At 44.2% G+C, this 17,595-nt stretch overlaps 1 protein-coding gene across 1 annotated transcript in view; it reads right to left on the bottom strand.

Annotated features, from left to right (window-relative positions):
* The window catches only part of GLI1 (GLI family zinc finger 1), a 164,724-nt gene that overhangs the window by 18,183 nt on the left and 128,946 nt on the right, over positions 1–17,595 (bottom strand). The window contains exons 2-7 of the mRNA XM_061614644.1: positions 12,599–12,792; positions 10,985–11,083; positions 6,002–6,197; positions 3,715–3,880; positions 3,273–3,380; positions 2,809–2,949 (exon numbers count right to left, since the gene is read on the bottom strand). Coding sequence (XP_061470628.1) covers positions 2,809–2,949; positions 3,273–3,380; positions 3,715–3,880; positions 6,002–6,197; positions 10,985–11,083; positions 12,599–12,695 — 807 coding nt within the window. The 5' untranslated portion in view covers positions 12,696–12,792. The remainder of the gene's footprint in view (positions 1–2,808; positions 2,950–3,272; positions 3,381–3,714; positions 3,881–6,001; positions 6,198–10,984; positions 11,084–12,598; positions 12,793–17,595) is intronic.

Raw genomic sequence — 17,595 nt, 5'->3', positions numbered from 1 at the left:
TCAGAGCGACCCATTCAGAGTTGGATCAGGTGTAAAACAAGGATGCGTCATTGCTCCTACCTTATTTGCTATCTTCATTGCTATGATTCTACACCTTATTGAGGGGAAACTTCCTACTGGTGTGGAAATCATATATCGAACAAATGGAAAGCTTTTCAATCTCAGTAGGCTGAAAGCAAAAATTAAGGTAATGTCAACCTCTGTCATAGAACTTCAATATGCCAATAATAATGTAGTCTCTGCACGTTCAGAGAAAGATCTTCAAACTATCCTAAATGTTTTTGCAGAAGCATATGAAAAGCTTGGGCATTCACTTAATATTAAAAAAACCGAAGTGCTTCATCAACAGGTGCGAACTAGTCCCTCTGTAGCACCATCAATCCAGCTTAATCGTGTGACACTGGAGAACGTTGATCACTTCCCCTATCTTGGCAGCCATCTCTCTGTAAAAGCTGACATCGATGCTGAAATTCAACATCGTCTGAGCTCTGCAAGTGCCGCATTCTCCCGAATGAAGCGTAGAGTGTTCAAGGATCGGGATATTCGCAGGGAGACCAAAATGCTTATTTACAAAGCCATTATACTACCGACCTTACTGGTGAAACATGGACCATTTATAAACACCACTCCCAACTTCTTGAAAATTCCACCAACGCTGCCTCTGGAAAATTCTGCAAATTACTTGGGAAGACAGACGGACTAATGTTAGCATTTTGGAAGAAGCAAAGACTACCAGTGTTGAAACAATGATCCTTCAACATCAACTTCGCTGGACCGGCCATGTTGTTCGAATGCCTGATCACCATCTTCCAAAGCAGCTACTTTACTCCCAACTTAAGGATGGAAAACGGAACATCAGTGGACAGCAAAAGAGGTTTAAAGATGTTCTTAAAGCGAATCTAAAAAAATGTAACATGAGCATCGAGAACTGGGAAGTCTTGGCCCATGAACGTCCCAATTGGAGGTCTGCTATTATCAAAGGTAATGTGGACTTCAAAGAAGCACGAATACAGGGCGAAAGGGACAAATTTGTATATTTTTATATTTGTTTTTAATTTTTTTAATTGTTGTAAACTGCCCAGAGAGCTTCAGCAATGGGGGATATACAAATGTAATAAATAATAATAATAATAATAAAAAAGCTGAGCGGAAGGCACATCAAAGAAATCCTCATCACAGCCATCTTCCATCTGGAAACCTATGTCCTCATTGTGGGAGGCTGTGTGGATTCAGAATTGGCCTCCAATGTCACTTACGGACCCACTGTTAAAGACCTTATCTTGGAAGACAATCTTACTCGGCCACGAGTCATCACCAATGAATGAATGAAGTCATTATAAAATCCAGTAATGAAAAAAAATGGACAGATGGGGGGGCTGGGGGAGCACAAAAACATTTTGGCCTCTCAGCATCACAGTGAGGGACCTACAGTAGCAGTCAGTAATTCACGTCCCCCCCATTTAAAAAAACCCTTACATTAAAAAAAAATGGAAAAGTTATGGGCACAAAAAAACCCATTTGGCATAATGCCATCACAATGGGAGCCCCATAAGATCAATCAATCAATCAATCAATCAATCAATCTATCTATCTATCTATCTATCTATCTATCTATCTATCTATCTATCTATCTATCTATCTATCTATCTATCTCTCTATCTCTCTATCTATCTATCTCTCTATCTATCTATCTGTATAGCACAGGGTCCCCAAAACCTTTTTGCGGGCTGTGGGTTAGCTACCTCTAATTTAAGTGAACCCAAAACTAGTATAAAACTTTGTAACCATGCAGAGGACTGGCTGTTTTGTGGGCTTGGCCTGATAGCGATGTTGAAGACTTTTGTTTGGTCTGCATTTTTCAAGTGAACTGAGCTGATTCGCACTTCACAGACTAATACACAAATCAGCATGCAGTTGTCCTGCTTTTGCAGTCCTCTGAATTTTGCAATAAAGTTCTCAACTCAAAAATGTACCAAAATGTAAAATAAGAAAAGACTACCAAAATTTATAATAAACATGCATATTTTAGGTCAAAAAGCATACAGAAATGCATATTTTGTAAAAAAAAAAAAAAAAAAAAACACCACAAAGCCATAACAACACAATTTTTGTGTCCCCATCCCCACCCCCAAATCTCATTTTGATGTGGAAATGGGCTGGAAGAGGCCTATGAATAAACATGTGCAACACTGACACTGACTGGAAATGGACTGATCCTTCCATCTCTGCTGAGAAGTCATGAGGCAGGATTCAGATGCTGGGCAAGTCTGAGCCTCCACTGTCCAGGCTTCTCCAGCCGACCTAGAAGGAGGCACTCTGACCTGGCTTTTAAACAGAGGAATGGTGCCAAACTCAGCATCTTATGAGGACAAGGAACTGCCAACACAATTCATCACAGGTTTGATTCTGATCCTGCCTTATCATTACAAACCACTGCAAAGGTAAATGATCTCCGCCATGCCCCCTCTATGATGAGCTTCCACCGGGCCTTGAAGACCTGGCTCTTCAGGCAGGCTTTTGGGGTGGGTTAGGTTTTATTATTATCGTTGAGATTTTTAATGTTTTAATGTATTTGTATGTTTTAATTTTGTACGTCGCCCAGAGTGTCTGGATAGCCAGCCAAATGGGTGACTAATAAACTTAATGAATAAATAAATACATAAAAGGTAAAGCAGGCATTTCTCCGAGATGTATCTGATGTAACCAATCAGGGGAGGGGGTGGATTGGAGAAGACAACCCTTCACGTTCCGGTCAGTTCTAGGGCACCTCCAGCCCTCCCCCCCAAATACAGACCCCTCTTCACTCACGTGCACCAGCTGCTCTTGGGTGTCAAACTCTTTGGAGCACCCTTCCCAATGGCAGTTGGTCTCATACACCGCCTCAGCCTCCACTTTCCCATCATCCTTCTCCAGTTCATCCCGGGCATCAAGCATGCCTAGTAATGGGTCCTGGGATGGAGGTAAGATATGAAGCACATTCAGAAAGTCTTGGGGACAATTCAGATCAATGAGCTAACCCACTTCCCCTCCTCCCCCAGGGCACAATTCACCAGGAGAGGGGCAAAATCTGTTCATGACTCTCCACCCAGGGAAGGCCTCATGAGCTGATGAGGTAAAAGGGATTCTCCCCTGACATCCATTAATCTCTTTTGCACCCTCTTACAGGCCTCTCGAAATGAGCCACTCCAGTCCCAGATACTTGACTATGGATTTGGAGAGAAAGGGTGTTTTCTGTGTGTATGAATGAGCACGTCGTCGTGGCCTGGTGTTACCTGCGTCCCTGTAGAGGCTGGGCTGGAAATGTCACCCTCCGAGCACTCCTCCATGCACTTGGTGCTCAGGGCATCCAGAGGGCTGCCCAGGCTGGGCTCTGACTTCAGCTGTGGGAAAGAGACGGCGAGAGCTCCAGGTGATGGTGCCCTCTCCAAGTGCAGCCCCGTACCCAAAAAGGCCCCATTCTCCCTCTTTATCTGTACAGCCAGCCACCCACTGTTCTCTCCCAAACTAATTTGACAGATTATTCTAAGGGGCCTACCAAGAGCACTAAGGCACCCCTGGGTTATTTACATTTTTTTTAATGGTTTTGGGTTTTTTTTGCTATGGGATTTAGTGCACAACAGGTATGATGGGTGTTGTGTTCAGGCCTTTTGGTATTCACATGCTTTAGAGTGACATATTGAAAAGGGCTGGTTGGTGGACTTGATACCCACTTACCTGGCAGTGTTTCAGCATCCCACGGGGCGGCGGCATATGGTGCATCATCCCTGGCCGGCCAGGCATGTGTTCATGAGATCCACAGGGAACCATAGGTGGGTTGTGGCCATATGCCATTCCCTGAGCTTTCTGGTGGCCCATGGAGGTCTGAAATCCAAGGGAAGGGCTGCCGAGGATAACAGAAGAAAGCATGAGGTATTTGCATTAATGAACATTTGCTTAATCATGAACGTATGCATAATGGCAGTGCTGTACATGTGTACCATGATTCCACAGAAGTGTAGAATGTGCTACTGAGACAAAAATGTAGCTTTTTAATATTAAAAAAAGGGTAAGGCAAGTTTCTATACTGAAAGCAATGCAATCCAGCCAAGAACCTTGGCAATGATGAAACTTCTAATTGCATTTAAAGCACATGACTTCCCCCAAAGAATCCTGGGAACTGTAGTTTATCCCTACAATTCCCAGCACCCTTAACAAACAACAGTTCCCAGGATTCTTTGGGGGGAGTCATGTGCTTGATGTTCTTTGGGGGGAGTCATGTGCAGCCCAATATGCCAGGTCATTTCATTGTATCTCCAGCACTCTTACTAGAAGTGTTTTTATTTGGTTCAAAGTGTATTTGTTCTGCATTCCCTTACCCATCTTAAGTTAACAGACTATGCTTTGATGATCTATTATTGGGCTTGAAGCGCTGGATAGCTAAGGGGTGAGGAACTGAGGTAAGCTAGTCAATTTGGAGAGAGTGAAGATTTCCTGCTCTCAGGGGAAGTCCTCCTCATACAGTAAGGATGTTGCTTTTGGGACACACACCAGCGTCCTTCCCCAAGGAGTAAATCGTAAATAGGGAATATGCTTCTGCTTCAGAATGGCTGGAATGGGAAAAGAGGGGGTGGAAGCTTGTGCCAGTTTGGGGAACATTCAGAACTCGGGGTGCTGAAGGATTGAGGGACAGATGGGTGCTGCACTTCTACGATAGAGCACATTTTTAAAAAATCATGTTTGGCAGGGAAATGTGTAGGTTGCAAAGCCATTGCACCCTAGTGCTCAGGAGCCACAACTGGACAACATTTCCAGGTGTGCATTTCCTATATGTTTGCCTACAAGTGGGAAAAGATGTGGCCACCACCTTGGAAACACAATCTTTTCCTACAAGTCTCACTGGGTTCTTTCAGTGAAAGTATTTTAAGTTTATAATAAGCAGAACAGACTTTTTCCTATGACGACTACCTAGGCAGTGTGTGGAATATTAGATACAGTATATGGTGAGTACGAGGGCTCCCTCCATTCTCCTGTATGAACTGGAACCTTTCCTCACTGGCAGGTCTGATGCAACCTTTGCAGATCTGTTGTCTGGGTTAAGTCCTCCTCCTTCCACTTACTTACTTATTGAACTTATATCCAAGGAGCCAAGGGAGCAATAAGGGTTCTTGCCCTCTGTTCACCAAGTGAGCTTCATGGCCGGTGGTGATGGTGGTGGGGATTTGAACCCAATCTTCCCAGGACCTAGTCCAACACACTAACCACTACACCGCACTGGTTCTTTACGCTGTCTGGTGTGTGAATCAGACTGATGCTTTCAAATTGTTACAGCCCTAACCTGATGTCAGTTTCATCTCCTTTTGAACATCTTGGTTTTACAAAACTGTTGATCCCTCCCTCCTCCACTTAATAGGTTTGGAACTGAGGCAGAAACAAAAGAGCTAGGAGTAGAGAGCGCCCTAAGGAACCTAGCTCTCGATCCTCTTAGGACAAAAACACATTTTTATTTCAAGCAATTTAAAAAATGTTCAAGCATCTTGTGTCTTGTAAAGAAATCCCAGGATTTCGTTTCCAAATTCATTGTTTTGGAGCCACAGCACTTTTAAAACTTCTTGTATAGGGAGAGAGTTCCTTAGAAAAACTGGAGGGGGTTTCTCTTCCGCTATCTCTGGACAGTCCTCAACATGGTGCCCATGGGCACAAAGCACTTTCAGATATCCCCTTTGGTGCCCATCAAGCCTTGCCAGTTTTTATTTTTTGAGAGTTGGGGAGTTGTTCACTTGAGGGTGTTGCCTGTTTTGGTTGGCCTGCCTTTTTCTCCATGTTTTATTAGTTTGGGTACATTGTTGTAGGCGTTTTGCCTGTTGTTTGGGAAGCATGGAGCATCACCAGTTTTTCTTCTGTGAAATGGGTATTTTGTGGTGCACAACACTACTTCTAAGATTCCCAAATATGCCTCTGGGTACAAAAAAAAGATTGGGGACTCCTACCCTTACACTAACCTATCCCAGAAGGGAACACCTACCTGACGGTGCCAATAGAGAGGTGCCCGTAGGAGCCACCAGCTGAGGCACAGCGAGAGTTTATGTAAGCCACCAAGGAATTGGGAGAGGTGCGGATGACAGTCTGCAGATCAATGCTGGCATCTGAGAGTGGGGAGATGGACAGTGCCCGCTTCTTTGTCAGCTTGGCTGTGCTCCGGGGTGTAGAGAAGCGAGTACCTGGGTGGGGTTGGTGAGTGGGAAACAGGAAGAACACACGGAGCTACTTTATTCTGAGTGAGACCTATCTGGTCCATCTAGTTCAATTATATTGTCGACACTGATTGGCAGCAGGTCTTCAAGGTTTCAGGCAGGGTTTTACCTCCCAGGAGTACCTTGAGTTTATTTAATTCATATATTTACTTATAGTTTATTCCCCCCCCCCGCTTCAGGGAAAAACAGGCTGCCAGAGGGACTTACAAGCATAAATAACAAGACAATCCTGGCTCTCAGGCTTAACATCTAAAAGACACAACACACAAGGAAAAAGGACTGGGATGCAGGAGGAAATAAAAGCATGATAACGACAGTTGGTTCAGTTACACAAATGGATGGGAATATACCTATGCTGGATCTGACTGCAGTCCTCTTAAGGATCACCTTTGCACCTCATCTATTCTCTTTCTGGGCTGGCCTGTTCCTTTTCTTTCTTTCCTTCTTCTGCTTCCATTTTACTTTTGCTTTCTGTTCATGAATTCAGGCTTAAACCTGCATCTCCTCCTCTCCCCTCAGGGCAAGAGGGTTCCTCAGAAGCCCTTGTGGTAGCAGTTGGGGGAGAGGGAGGGCTGGGTGATGGCCAGTCACCCTATTGTTTGCGCTCCTTCTTTCCTCAGGGTAAGATGGCGGGAACTCAGCCTGTGCAGGCAAAGCACGTGTGCCACCACTGAGCTGTGCCTCTTCTTCAAGAAAGAAGAGATTAGTGTGTCTGGAATGAGGAATTCAGGGGTGTGAATTCAAGGCATGAGACCATCAAAGCACAAAATCTTTGGAAATATGTTTCTCCGTATGAGGCTGCCCGATCCTCTAAGACAGGGATGGCCAATGTGGTGCTCTCCAGATGCTGATGGACTTCAGCTCCCGTCATCCGTGACCATTGGCCATGCTGGCCGGAGCTGATAGGAGTTTATTTATTTATTTATTTATTTATTTTATTTAATTTATATACCGCCCTAAGCCCGAAGGTTCTCTGGGCGGTGACAAAAGGTAAAACAAGCACAGTGTATAAATACAATAAATACAATAAATCAAGAAACAAAAACAAACAAACAATAAAAGAACCAAACAACGACCAGAAGAGTTCAGCTTTAAGATCATCAGGGGACAGCCTAATGAAGCATTCTTCTGTTTCTTAGGGAAGGTCTCAGCTGGAATCCCCAAAGTTAAAGAATTTTTGCCCCGTGAAGGTTTGGCAGTAGGTTGGCCAGGGCTCCTGCAGCTTTAATATTTGTGTTGAAGAGGAAACTGCAGCAGGTGTCGCTTGTCATATGCAGTGGTGTAGTTGTCCAGGGTCTCAGGGGGTCTTAGACCCCTTACCTTTTCGGGAGCAGGGTCCCAGCTGAGTCCTTATGTCTCCAGCACCCTATGAGCCAATCAGAGTGAAAGGAGAGTGTGTTAGCCACTGAGAAGAGTCTTCTAACACGCTTCCTTGTCCTTTCCTGCTGATTGGAGCCAATCAGAGTGAAAGGAGGAGAGTCAGCCACTGAGAAGACTCTTTTCGGTAGCTAATGCTCTCCTGTTTTGTACTTATTGGCTCCTAGGGACGTCTGTTGTTGTGGGAGGAGGCATTAACAAGGATCTCATTCTCAAGCCAGAGGCAAAAAAAGAGGGAGGGGCATGGCTGTGACTATCATGAAGGGACCCTGCACTTCTGAATTTGCCAATACACTACTGGTGATATGGCTTGCAGGACAAGCAATACCTGCTGAAATTCCCTCTTTTACACAGCTATGAAAGGTGCAGGAGCCCCCGTCCTCTTTTTCATCTGGTTGACCCACCTTTCCTATCAACTATTTTATGTACTGCATTTTTGCATGCCTGTTATGGCCAATGGCCAATGTAGAAACAAAAACTTTCCACTGAAATGAAATGAAAATAAATGGGGGTGGGGGAGGTAAATATTTGGATGATCATTTCCACTAAACAAACTTTTTAGAATGCTGAAAAAAAGAAAGTATTTTCAATCTTCAAATATACCTGGAGATCACTTATATTTCTCTAACAAACCGTGTAACATGTCTTTTGGCCCAGCCATGCCTCTACATCAGGGCCAGAGAACCTGTGTCCTTTCAGATATAGCTGGACTACAGTTCCCATAATCCCCGACCACTGGCAATGCTGGCTGGGGCTGATGGGAATTAGAGTCCAACAGCTTCTGGAGGGGCACAGGTTCCCCACTCCTGTTCCAGCCCTTATACAGAGCTGATTTTATTTGTTTGTTGCTTACTACCAAACCTTTGTCTCAAAGCGACTTGTGTTTTTTTTACAAAAAAGCATACCAAATCCTCAATATATCAGAAGATAAAAGAACATTATTGACTAAATGTGCTCATCTTGCAATAATATGAAAAGGACACATCTTACCCCACACAATTAAAAGATGAACACCAATTAGGAGCAAAATGGCTGGGAACAGAAATGTCTTCACCTAGTGCCTAAAAGATTCATAGTGATGGCGCTAGGTGCATTTCTCTAGGGAGAACATTCCACAGTCAGGGAGTCACCACTGAGAAGGCCCAATCTTGTGTGCTACCTTCTGCACCTCCCTCGGAGGGGCCCCACAAAGAAGGGCCTCAAATGATGAATGCAGGGCCCAGATAGGTTTATATGGAGAGAGGCAGTTCCTAAGATATTGGGCTCCTGAGCTGCATAAGGTTTTATAGGTCAAAACCAGCACTTTGAACTGAGCCTGGAAACTAATTGGCAGCCACTATAGCTGGGCCAGGGTTAGTGCTGTATGATTAAACCTACTTTCAGTCAACAAACTGGCCACTGAATTCTGCACTAGCTGCAGTTTCTGAACTGTCTTCAAAGGCAGCCCCACATATAATGCATAGCAGTAATCTAACCTAGAGGTTATTAAGTTAGATTTGAGGGCCTCAAGTTCCCCATACCTCGGGATAAAGGAACATGACCAAGAAGCAATGGAAATGCCCTCAGAAAGGGAGTAGATCTACAGCACATTGAATCCTTGTTTTAACATTCATCTCTCCACAAAAAGAAGCCAGTAGCTCAACTTCTTCTTGGCTGCTGCCCGAGACACACTTTATTTTCCTCGTCCCTCTTTTACAGTGTGTCTCCCTCTTATTTCTGTGAGCACTTCTGCACTTCCCTTGCACCAGAACGTCCTCCATTCTCCTCAGTTCTGGGACATTTTTCTGCCATGACTTCAACTCCTGGCTGTTTCTCCTAGAAATTCCAAATTCACCTGCTCATGTGTTATACCTTAATGGGCCCATCCAGAGGACCTATTTATCAAGCATCATCCTGACTTGCTTTCACAACACTTACATGGTGGTTAGAATACGTCCAGTCTTTACTGAGCATTCATTCTGATTTGGTGGTTATAGGACAATGAGCATTCATCCAGCATTCATCCTGATTTGCTTGTGGGGTGTTTACACATCTTCCCGTTGTCATTCATTCATCCCATATTTTCAGTGCATTTGTCTGTCTCTTTCCAAAGCACAAAAAGTCTGTAGTGAGTTTTTTTGAAGGGGGGGATTTGTTGTTCTGGGATGAAAGAGCATGTAATCCATTTTAAATGTGCAAATCTAGGGCCCCTCCAGACATCCTTTTTATTATGCATTCATAATGATTTGTGCTTATGATGGTATCGGGCCAGTTATACATGATCCCACTGTCAATATTGTTTGCGCCTGCAAACGTTTTGGCGCAGACATATTGCTTTGTTTCTAATCTGTGCCTATCCTGTAATTTCCTGCTGAAATCCTGTAATTTATTATACCACAAATGTTCTGGATTATTTTTTCTCTCCCACTTTTGTTGTGCTATAATGCAAGGGTGCCCTTCCACACAGCAATAATGCAGGATTGCATTACAGAACATCTAACAAAGCAGAATGATGTGTGGATGGTTCAGTATAAATCCACTGTTAATGCTATTGTTGCATCAATGACATGTTGCAGAATGCATTAAAAACAGTGTGAAGGGCCCCCTAAAATTCTGGTCTGCACTTGAACATCTCCCACAGAATACTGACAGTCTGGAGGCACCCCAAGTATCTCTATCTATCCCTATGTGGGATGGAACGGCCACATCACATTTAGAGATTTTGCTGCTATGTAAATACGTAAGGCTTGAGACCAGGTTCTAGGATCCCCATTCCTTGAGTGGTCCCATCTCCTCACCACCATCACCCCTGCCCAATTTCTTATTCTCTCCCTCTGGGTCCAATCTGCACCTCTGCCCTGATGTAATCAAAGCAAGTGGAGGTTTATCCTCCTCCTCCCTGCTCTTGACACACTTGGAGAGGACAGGTGAACCAGCTGCAACAGTGAGAAGGAGAAACAAGTCTTGGAGGCCCTAGTGGTCAGCAGTGCAATCCCTGCTGGGGTGTGAGCCTGGCAGGTGCCCTATGATGTTGTCCAATGATGCTTGCCCTACCTCAGAGATGGGTATCAGTAATTAGGGGCATGATCCAAAGTGGAGATATATGTGCAGAGCTTGGGTTAAAGTTTTTAGCATGGTGGCTCCCACAGCAAAAGAGACAAGCTGCTTTGAAAACTGCACAGGACCTTACCTCTTCAAGCAATAGTAGCAGCTATGGCAAAAATATCAAAGAAAACTCCAGCAGCCTGCAAAGTTTCTGCCTGTACTTATATATATCTCCTCTCTGGTCTGTAGCTTGTAATGATTTAATTTTCCTATTGTGCCTCCTCCTGTCTCACCCCCTGCCTCATCTAGTCTTGTGTTAACTCTTTAGCCACCTCTTAGTCCTCTAAACCCACCATCAGTATGAGAAGGATGTTCACTTCCGGGCACCACCCCATAGATGTGGTGATTTCCCATTGAGTTGGCCTGATGGCAGTATGGCAAGTCACTGATTCCTAGAAAAGAACAGAGCGAACCATTAGTAGCAGAAGTGGATTGTCATGAGTATCTTAATCCACTTCATCTCATGGCTCAGATGGCCCATAGCATTGATGGAGGAGAAAATATAGATGGGATGGGGCAGATGAGTACATAAAAGCACAAGGACTGACATATCATAGGAAGATAAGGAAAGCCCTGTTGGTTAAGACCAAGCACTGATGTGGTTAAATATTTAGGCTCTGGATTTAATGGTTTTAGGAGGGAACCCTCTTTAGATTGCAATGTGCATTTCTTCATTTAATTTAAAATGTGGTAAGCCAGCTTTGCTGTGCTTGGGCAGGGGTTCCTGCTCATTTTGCTCAGTGGGGCCTCAAAGTTTTGTCCTGATGGCCCTGCTGAGACCAAGATCCCATCTAGTCTAGCACTGTATTTCCAGCACTAGAAAAGCAGGTACCTCCAGAGGTTTTCAAGCAGGACATGAGACCATGGCCTGTTCCTATTGTATATCTCCAACATCTGGGATTCATTGGCATATTGCCCCTGAACGTAGATGGACAGATCATCTAACTGCAGCTTTCTGCAACCTGATGCCCTCCAGATCCCAGCTGGAATGACCAATGGGCAAAGATGATGGGAGTTGTAGTCCAACAACATCTAAAGGGCACTAGGTTGGGGAAGGCTGAACTAACGCACTGTAGTTTCTCTGAAGATGGATGGATAGCAGGTACAAATGTGGATGGATGGAGCTAGAGGTTATAGGGAATGGTGGGTGGGGAACACGCAGGAAGGAAGGGGTTTCAGTCTGTGTTTTGGGACACCCTGGAATTCCTTGGTCATCAGAGGTTCCTCAGTTATAAGATCGGTACTGGCAGACAATCCTTTCTTGAAAGAGTGCCTGCCACTACTAATCTCCCCCTGCAATGTGTATGTGCAGGTATGGGCATCCGCAGGAATTTTTCCAGGGGCATGGGGGGAGTAAAACACTGAAAGGGGGAAGCAGGCTAATTTCTCACAAAAAATTGAGAAGAATAGTATCTGTACATTTTGTCTCATATCTCAGGTTCTATACATATTAGAAACTTACTTTTTTAAAAATGAAAGCTGGGAATCTTGAGATTGTGGTTCATCGGGGGGGGGAGTAACTGCCCTGCTTGCCACCTCAGTCCCCATCCCCCCATGGATACCCTTGTCTTCAGGGTGTATTCTGGGACACATGGACATCATTTCAGGTGCACAGTACAAGTATGAGTTTCCACAGGGCTGGCTGGCCCTCTACCTAAACTGAATATGCACATTCACTTCTGTAATGCCCCCCCCTACAAATCCTGTGCAGTATAAAGTGGTCCCATGAAAGAGATCTTTGGCAGACAAACCACTGTGGAAAGGGTTCCGGGAGATTAGGTGGTTTGGAAACCACTCTTGTAGAGGAATGGATGGAGGGGCAAACAGAGGGCTCAGATGGAGCATTGAGCAAACTGACAATGCTGTTCTTAGTCTGTGCAGCCTCTGGCTGTTGCTGTGAGACTGACCTTCCACCATGGTGCTGGGTTGCCCTTGCCCATGGAGGGGGCGAAGATAGCAGTGTTCCACGTAGTTGCTAACTGGTGGGTTCATTGGGTTGAACATGGTTCATTAGACGCTGGATGCAGTCATGGACACATCTGTTTTTTTGGCGGGGAAGGTGGGCCAGGCAGTGGCACTGTTCCTGCTGAAGGATCCAGAACTGTAGAAGACAGAGCATAGTTACATGAGTAAGACAGAGAGACCAGCATCCAAGAACCCACTGTCTTTGATGTGATGACTCCAGAATTGTTCCTGCCTTATTTGGCAGTTTATCCATGTGCCTTAGCTTTCATCACTGACAGAGAGGGACCATAGTTCAGTGGGCACAGCATATGATTTGCATGCAGATAGTTCCAGTTTCAATCCCTGGCATCTCCAGGCTGGGCTGAGAAAGTTCCACATCAAACTACCAGTCAGAATAGATTATACTGAGCTACATGGACCAATGGTCTGGTCTCGTATAAGGCAGCTTGCAATGTATCCCTTCTTTGATTAACTCCAATAACAGTGTCATATCCCCTTGCACAGATACAGAGGGCTCCACTCAATGATCTGTTTATTGAGCATTTATCCTGATTTGCTTTCACAAAGCTTATGCGGAGGTTGGATTATATCTGGTCTTTATTGAGCATTCATTCCAATTTATTTGTAGGGCTGTTACACAAGAACGAGCATTCATCTGGCATTAATATTGATTTGTTTATTTATACATCTTACCATAATTCATTCATTCCACACTTTTCAGTGCAACTGCAAAAAGTCTGCTGCTTTTTTAAAGTAAATTTCTTGTGCTAGGATGACAGAGTACTGTGATCCACTTTAATTGTGCAAACCTAAGTTTCCCAGTATGCAACTGAAACCCTTCTGCAAAATGTTGGCAGTCTGGAGGCACCCAGAGGAAGGGATACCAGAGTTTTCTGATGGAAGGGGGCGAAGAGTTTTCCAATAAAGTGGGGTAGATTAACTTTCCAAAAAATAAATAAATATATTTTAAGAGCATTTGTTGGGGTTATTTCCTCTCATATCACATCATAACTGTAGCAATGTTATTATCAACACAGGACAATCAGTCCCACTCTCATTCTTAAGCAAAAGGATTTGTCCCTTGACATGCGTATCTAATACATAAGGCTATTTAACTGTTTATGTACATTAGACATGCAATCCTATGCTCACTTACTTGGGAATAAGCCCTGTTTAACTCAATGGGACTTGCTACCAAAGAAGCATACGTGAGATTGCACTTCCAGTGTGTATAACCATTGAGCTGTCATCAGATACAGAATGATTCTTAGGAATAATCAGCTGCCTCCCCCTGACCTGCTCTAAATACCTTCCCTGTACAGAGGATCCAACTCCATACCCTAAATATGAATTCAAGCTTGGGGAATGGGAGAGGGGTTTTTTTGCTAACATTTAAGTGACACTGGCCCATGATCACATATGGTCAGCAAGGTCTAATTCAAACCTTTGATCAGGAGCATGATTTTACCTCAACATTACTGCTACACGGTGGTGGCTTTAGGATCTCTTTCCTATGACTAAGTAATATACAAATTCTGTTAAATAAAAAAATAAAAAACTTGGGTGCAATGGAATGAAGTTTACAGGCCTGCAGGGAAATGGAGCACAGGCACTGTTTCCCCATCCCTCATGCATTCTGATAAGCATACATCAGAAAGGGGTTTCAAACAGCCCCACAACAAGGATTGTCACCTTTCTTAACCCTTTAACAGCAGCCTGACACATAGAAATTACATAGGGCAGTGCTTTTTCTGGCATGAAGACCAAGCAAGAGGGAAAGCTTCACTGAATTAATGCTTGTGTGCCCTTCTGCTCTGCACAGGCGTAGGGCCATTAAAAAGAATTCCAGTTCACAGTTGTGTGGATCCACAAAAACACCAGCTAATCTTGAGTGGCAACCATGCGCTATGGCTAGCACACTAATGCACCTTAGAGTACAGTCCCCTATTTGAAGATGTCCTGTGTCTGAAGGGCTGTCCAATCCAAGTCCAGTACAAAGAGAAAAAAACACAAGGAGAGGAGGGGACTTGAAGTTGCCCATTAATAGTGTTGTAGCACCTGGACAGAAGACTGAACAGGCACACAGGTCACCTGGTCACACCCATATGGTGAGATGTCTAGTGTTTATAATTTAAATTATAGTAATTATTTCTAAATTTGCATCTAGAGATATAAATCAGCATATACAAATCTGTGTCGTCCTTTGTCCTCTTTTGTGGTGATCCTCCTTAATTTGTGTCCTCTTTTGTCCCCATTTCTTTTTGGGGGAAGCAGTTAATTATTTTATTTTATTTTTTGCCAATGCACTCATTGCTGCCTTTGTCAAGAGGACTGGTTTTGCAGACCTTCATGGGGAATGTTGCATGATGTTTAGGTCCGAGCGGAACCACCATTCAATTTCACTTCCCGGTGATTGCAGAAAAGCAATGCCTGTGCAGCGCTAAAGAACTCTAGCCTCACTGCAGGAATGTTTGCATCCTATTTGGTGTTTCCCAGCAGCCACGATGCCTTCTGGATTCCAGAAGAGGGAGCCAAAAGTACAGCACTTCAAAGTGACAGATTCATAATGCCATAAGTGGTGTGTGTGGTCAGTCTCTCTCTCACACACACACCCCTTTGCAGGAGAAACAGTGACCTGAGGGGAAATTTTGATTGGGAAAATGCCGTGTCCTCTCCTGCTGTTCTAAAGGTATTGGGAAGCACCCATTTCTGTATTTTTTTACCCCAATAGATCCAATATAATATATAATTTGGCCATAATAGTCCAGAATATATCTTTATACTTAACATTTGAGAGAACAATATATGAATGTACTTATTTATTACATTTTATCCCACTCTTTCTCCAATGAGCTCAGCATACATGGTTATTCCCCCCTCTCCATTTTATCTTCACAACAACCCTGTGAGGAAGGTTAGGCTAAGAGATAAGGAAAGGTCACCCAGTGAGGAAGGAGTGAGGATTTGAATCTGGGTTTCCTTGATCCTAATCAGACACTCTCATCCTGGAGTAAGGAACCTTTTCCAACTTAAGGGCCACATTGCCTCATGGACAAACTTCCAGGGGCCACATATGAGCAGTGAATGGAGCCATAGACAAAAAGTAGGCACAGCAATGGATGTGACTCTTACCTGTGCAGTAAGGTACATTCCAGTCATGCAAATGGTGAGGTTTCTGCACACACACCTCTCTATCCAGATAAGCAAAAGGCATTATCACAGTTCAAGAACACATTCCAGCCCGGCAAAAGCACTCAAGGAGGGTGTGAGGGGAGAGGTGCAACCTGGGGAGAGCCTCGGGGGCCATATAAAGAGGTCCAGAGGACTGCATTTGGTCTTCAGACCTGCAATTCTAATCACTGCATTGTTCTAATCACTGCATTACACTGGCTCTGTTTCTGAGGTCCCACCCCACCCCACTTTATGGCCAAGATTATTTTTTCAGTTTTCCCAAGTAGCAAGAATAGCACCAGATATCCAACTACATTTAGGCCACTGCAATGTGATTACATGACTTTGCTTTCTTCACATATTCAGAATAAATAACTGCACCATAACTTCCTTAGTGAATGAATATTCATCAAATAAGCTCGGTCTTAGGCCTATTAACCCATAGTAAGTTTTATTTATTTGAATGGGATTTATCCCCAAGTGAGGATCACTAGTGACTTCCACTGCCAGTTTCATTCGCTGCCATTTGAGTTGCCTTCAGATTCCACCTTTTGGTGACAAGCTCATCTGAATACCTTCAGATGGTTTTATCAGTGGCTTACCAGGAGTCACACACTCACAAAACAAACAAACAAAACACCAGGGGAACTTCATTGCTATACCAACTGCTCCTGAACAGTCATCACAAAAGAATGGAATACTTCTTGCTCCAAATGCTTCCGCAATGGGTCAGCAAGCATCCTTCGGCAGTACTTGAGATAATCACATGCAAGGCACTTTTCAGCCAAGATGGTGTTGTGTTGGCTGTCCTTGTGTCAACTGAAGCTTTCCTTCTGAGGCGGATAGCAGCTTAGGGTGTGTGTGACTGGGTTGACTGGGCCATAGCTCAGTGGTAGAGCATCTGCTTTGCTTGCAGAAGGTCCCAGGTTCAATCCCCAGCATCTCCAGATAGGGTTGGGAGAGAATTCTTGTCTGAAATCCTAGAGAGCTGCTGCCAGTCAGTGTAGAGAGCACAGAGCTAGATGGACCAATGGCCTGACTCAGTATAAGTTATAAGCTTCCTATGTTGCTATGTGTGAGGATTTTCATCAATATTTTTCAGGAGGAAGCAGTTAACTGCTCCTCTTCTTATACCAGGGCTGGGGAACCTCAGGCACAGGGGCTGAATGCAGCCCTCCAAGCCTATCTGTTGGGTTTGTGGGACTCTCAGCAAGCTGCCTCTCCTTGCCAGGCCAGGCCCTCCTCCACGCCCTCCTCAAATGCCCCGCCAAAAGATTGTGCATGAGGGAATCAGATCCTCAGGCTGAAGAGGGCTCTCCATCTCTGCCATACGCTGTAGTGTGGAGCCTAATCCGCCTTCTCTGCAGTTGCTATTTATTTTTTTAAAAAGTAGTCATGTTAACAGTGATCTAGTTTGGCTCTAGCTGCTGAAACCTTTGGCAGGTAGACAGAGGTAGGCAGATCTCACCCACTCTCCTACAGACATCAGGGCTTCTTGGGACAATGAATTAAAACAGAGATTTGCTGGCTGATTTAACAAACAGAAGAATTTAGAAGGGCTAACATTTCCTTCCCCAAATGCCTTCTTATTTGTCTAAAATTTGCTAACAATAACAATAATGATGATATTGACTCAAAATATTGCACCTAGGCAGGTGCAACACACCCCACTCCAGGAGAATCTACCTCAATTTGAAAATTCAACAGGAACATAGGAAAATAGGAAGCTACTTTATACCCATTCAGACAGCTGGTCCATCTAGCTCAG

Source organism: Rhineura floridana, chromosome 3 (genome assembly GCF_030035675.1).
Source record: "Rhineura floridana isolate rRhiFlo1 chromosome 3, rRhiFlo1.hap2, whole genome shotgun sequence".
In the NCBI taxonomy this organism is placed as follows: Eukaryota; Metazoa; Chordata; class Lepidosauria; order Squamata; family Rhineuridae; genus Rhineura; species Rhineura floridana.
This window is presented reverse-complemented; position numbering and strand designations above follow the sequence as displayed.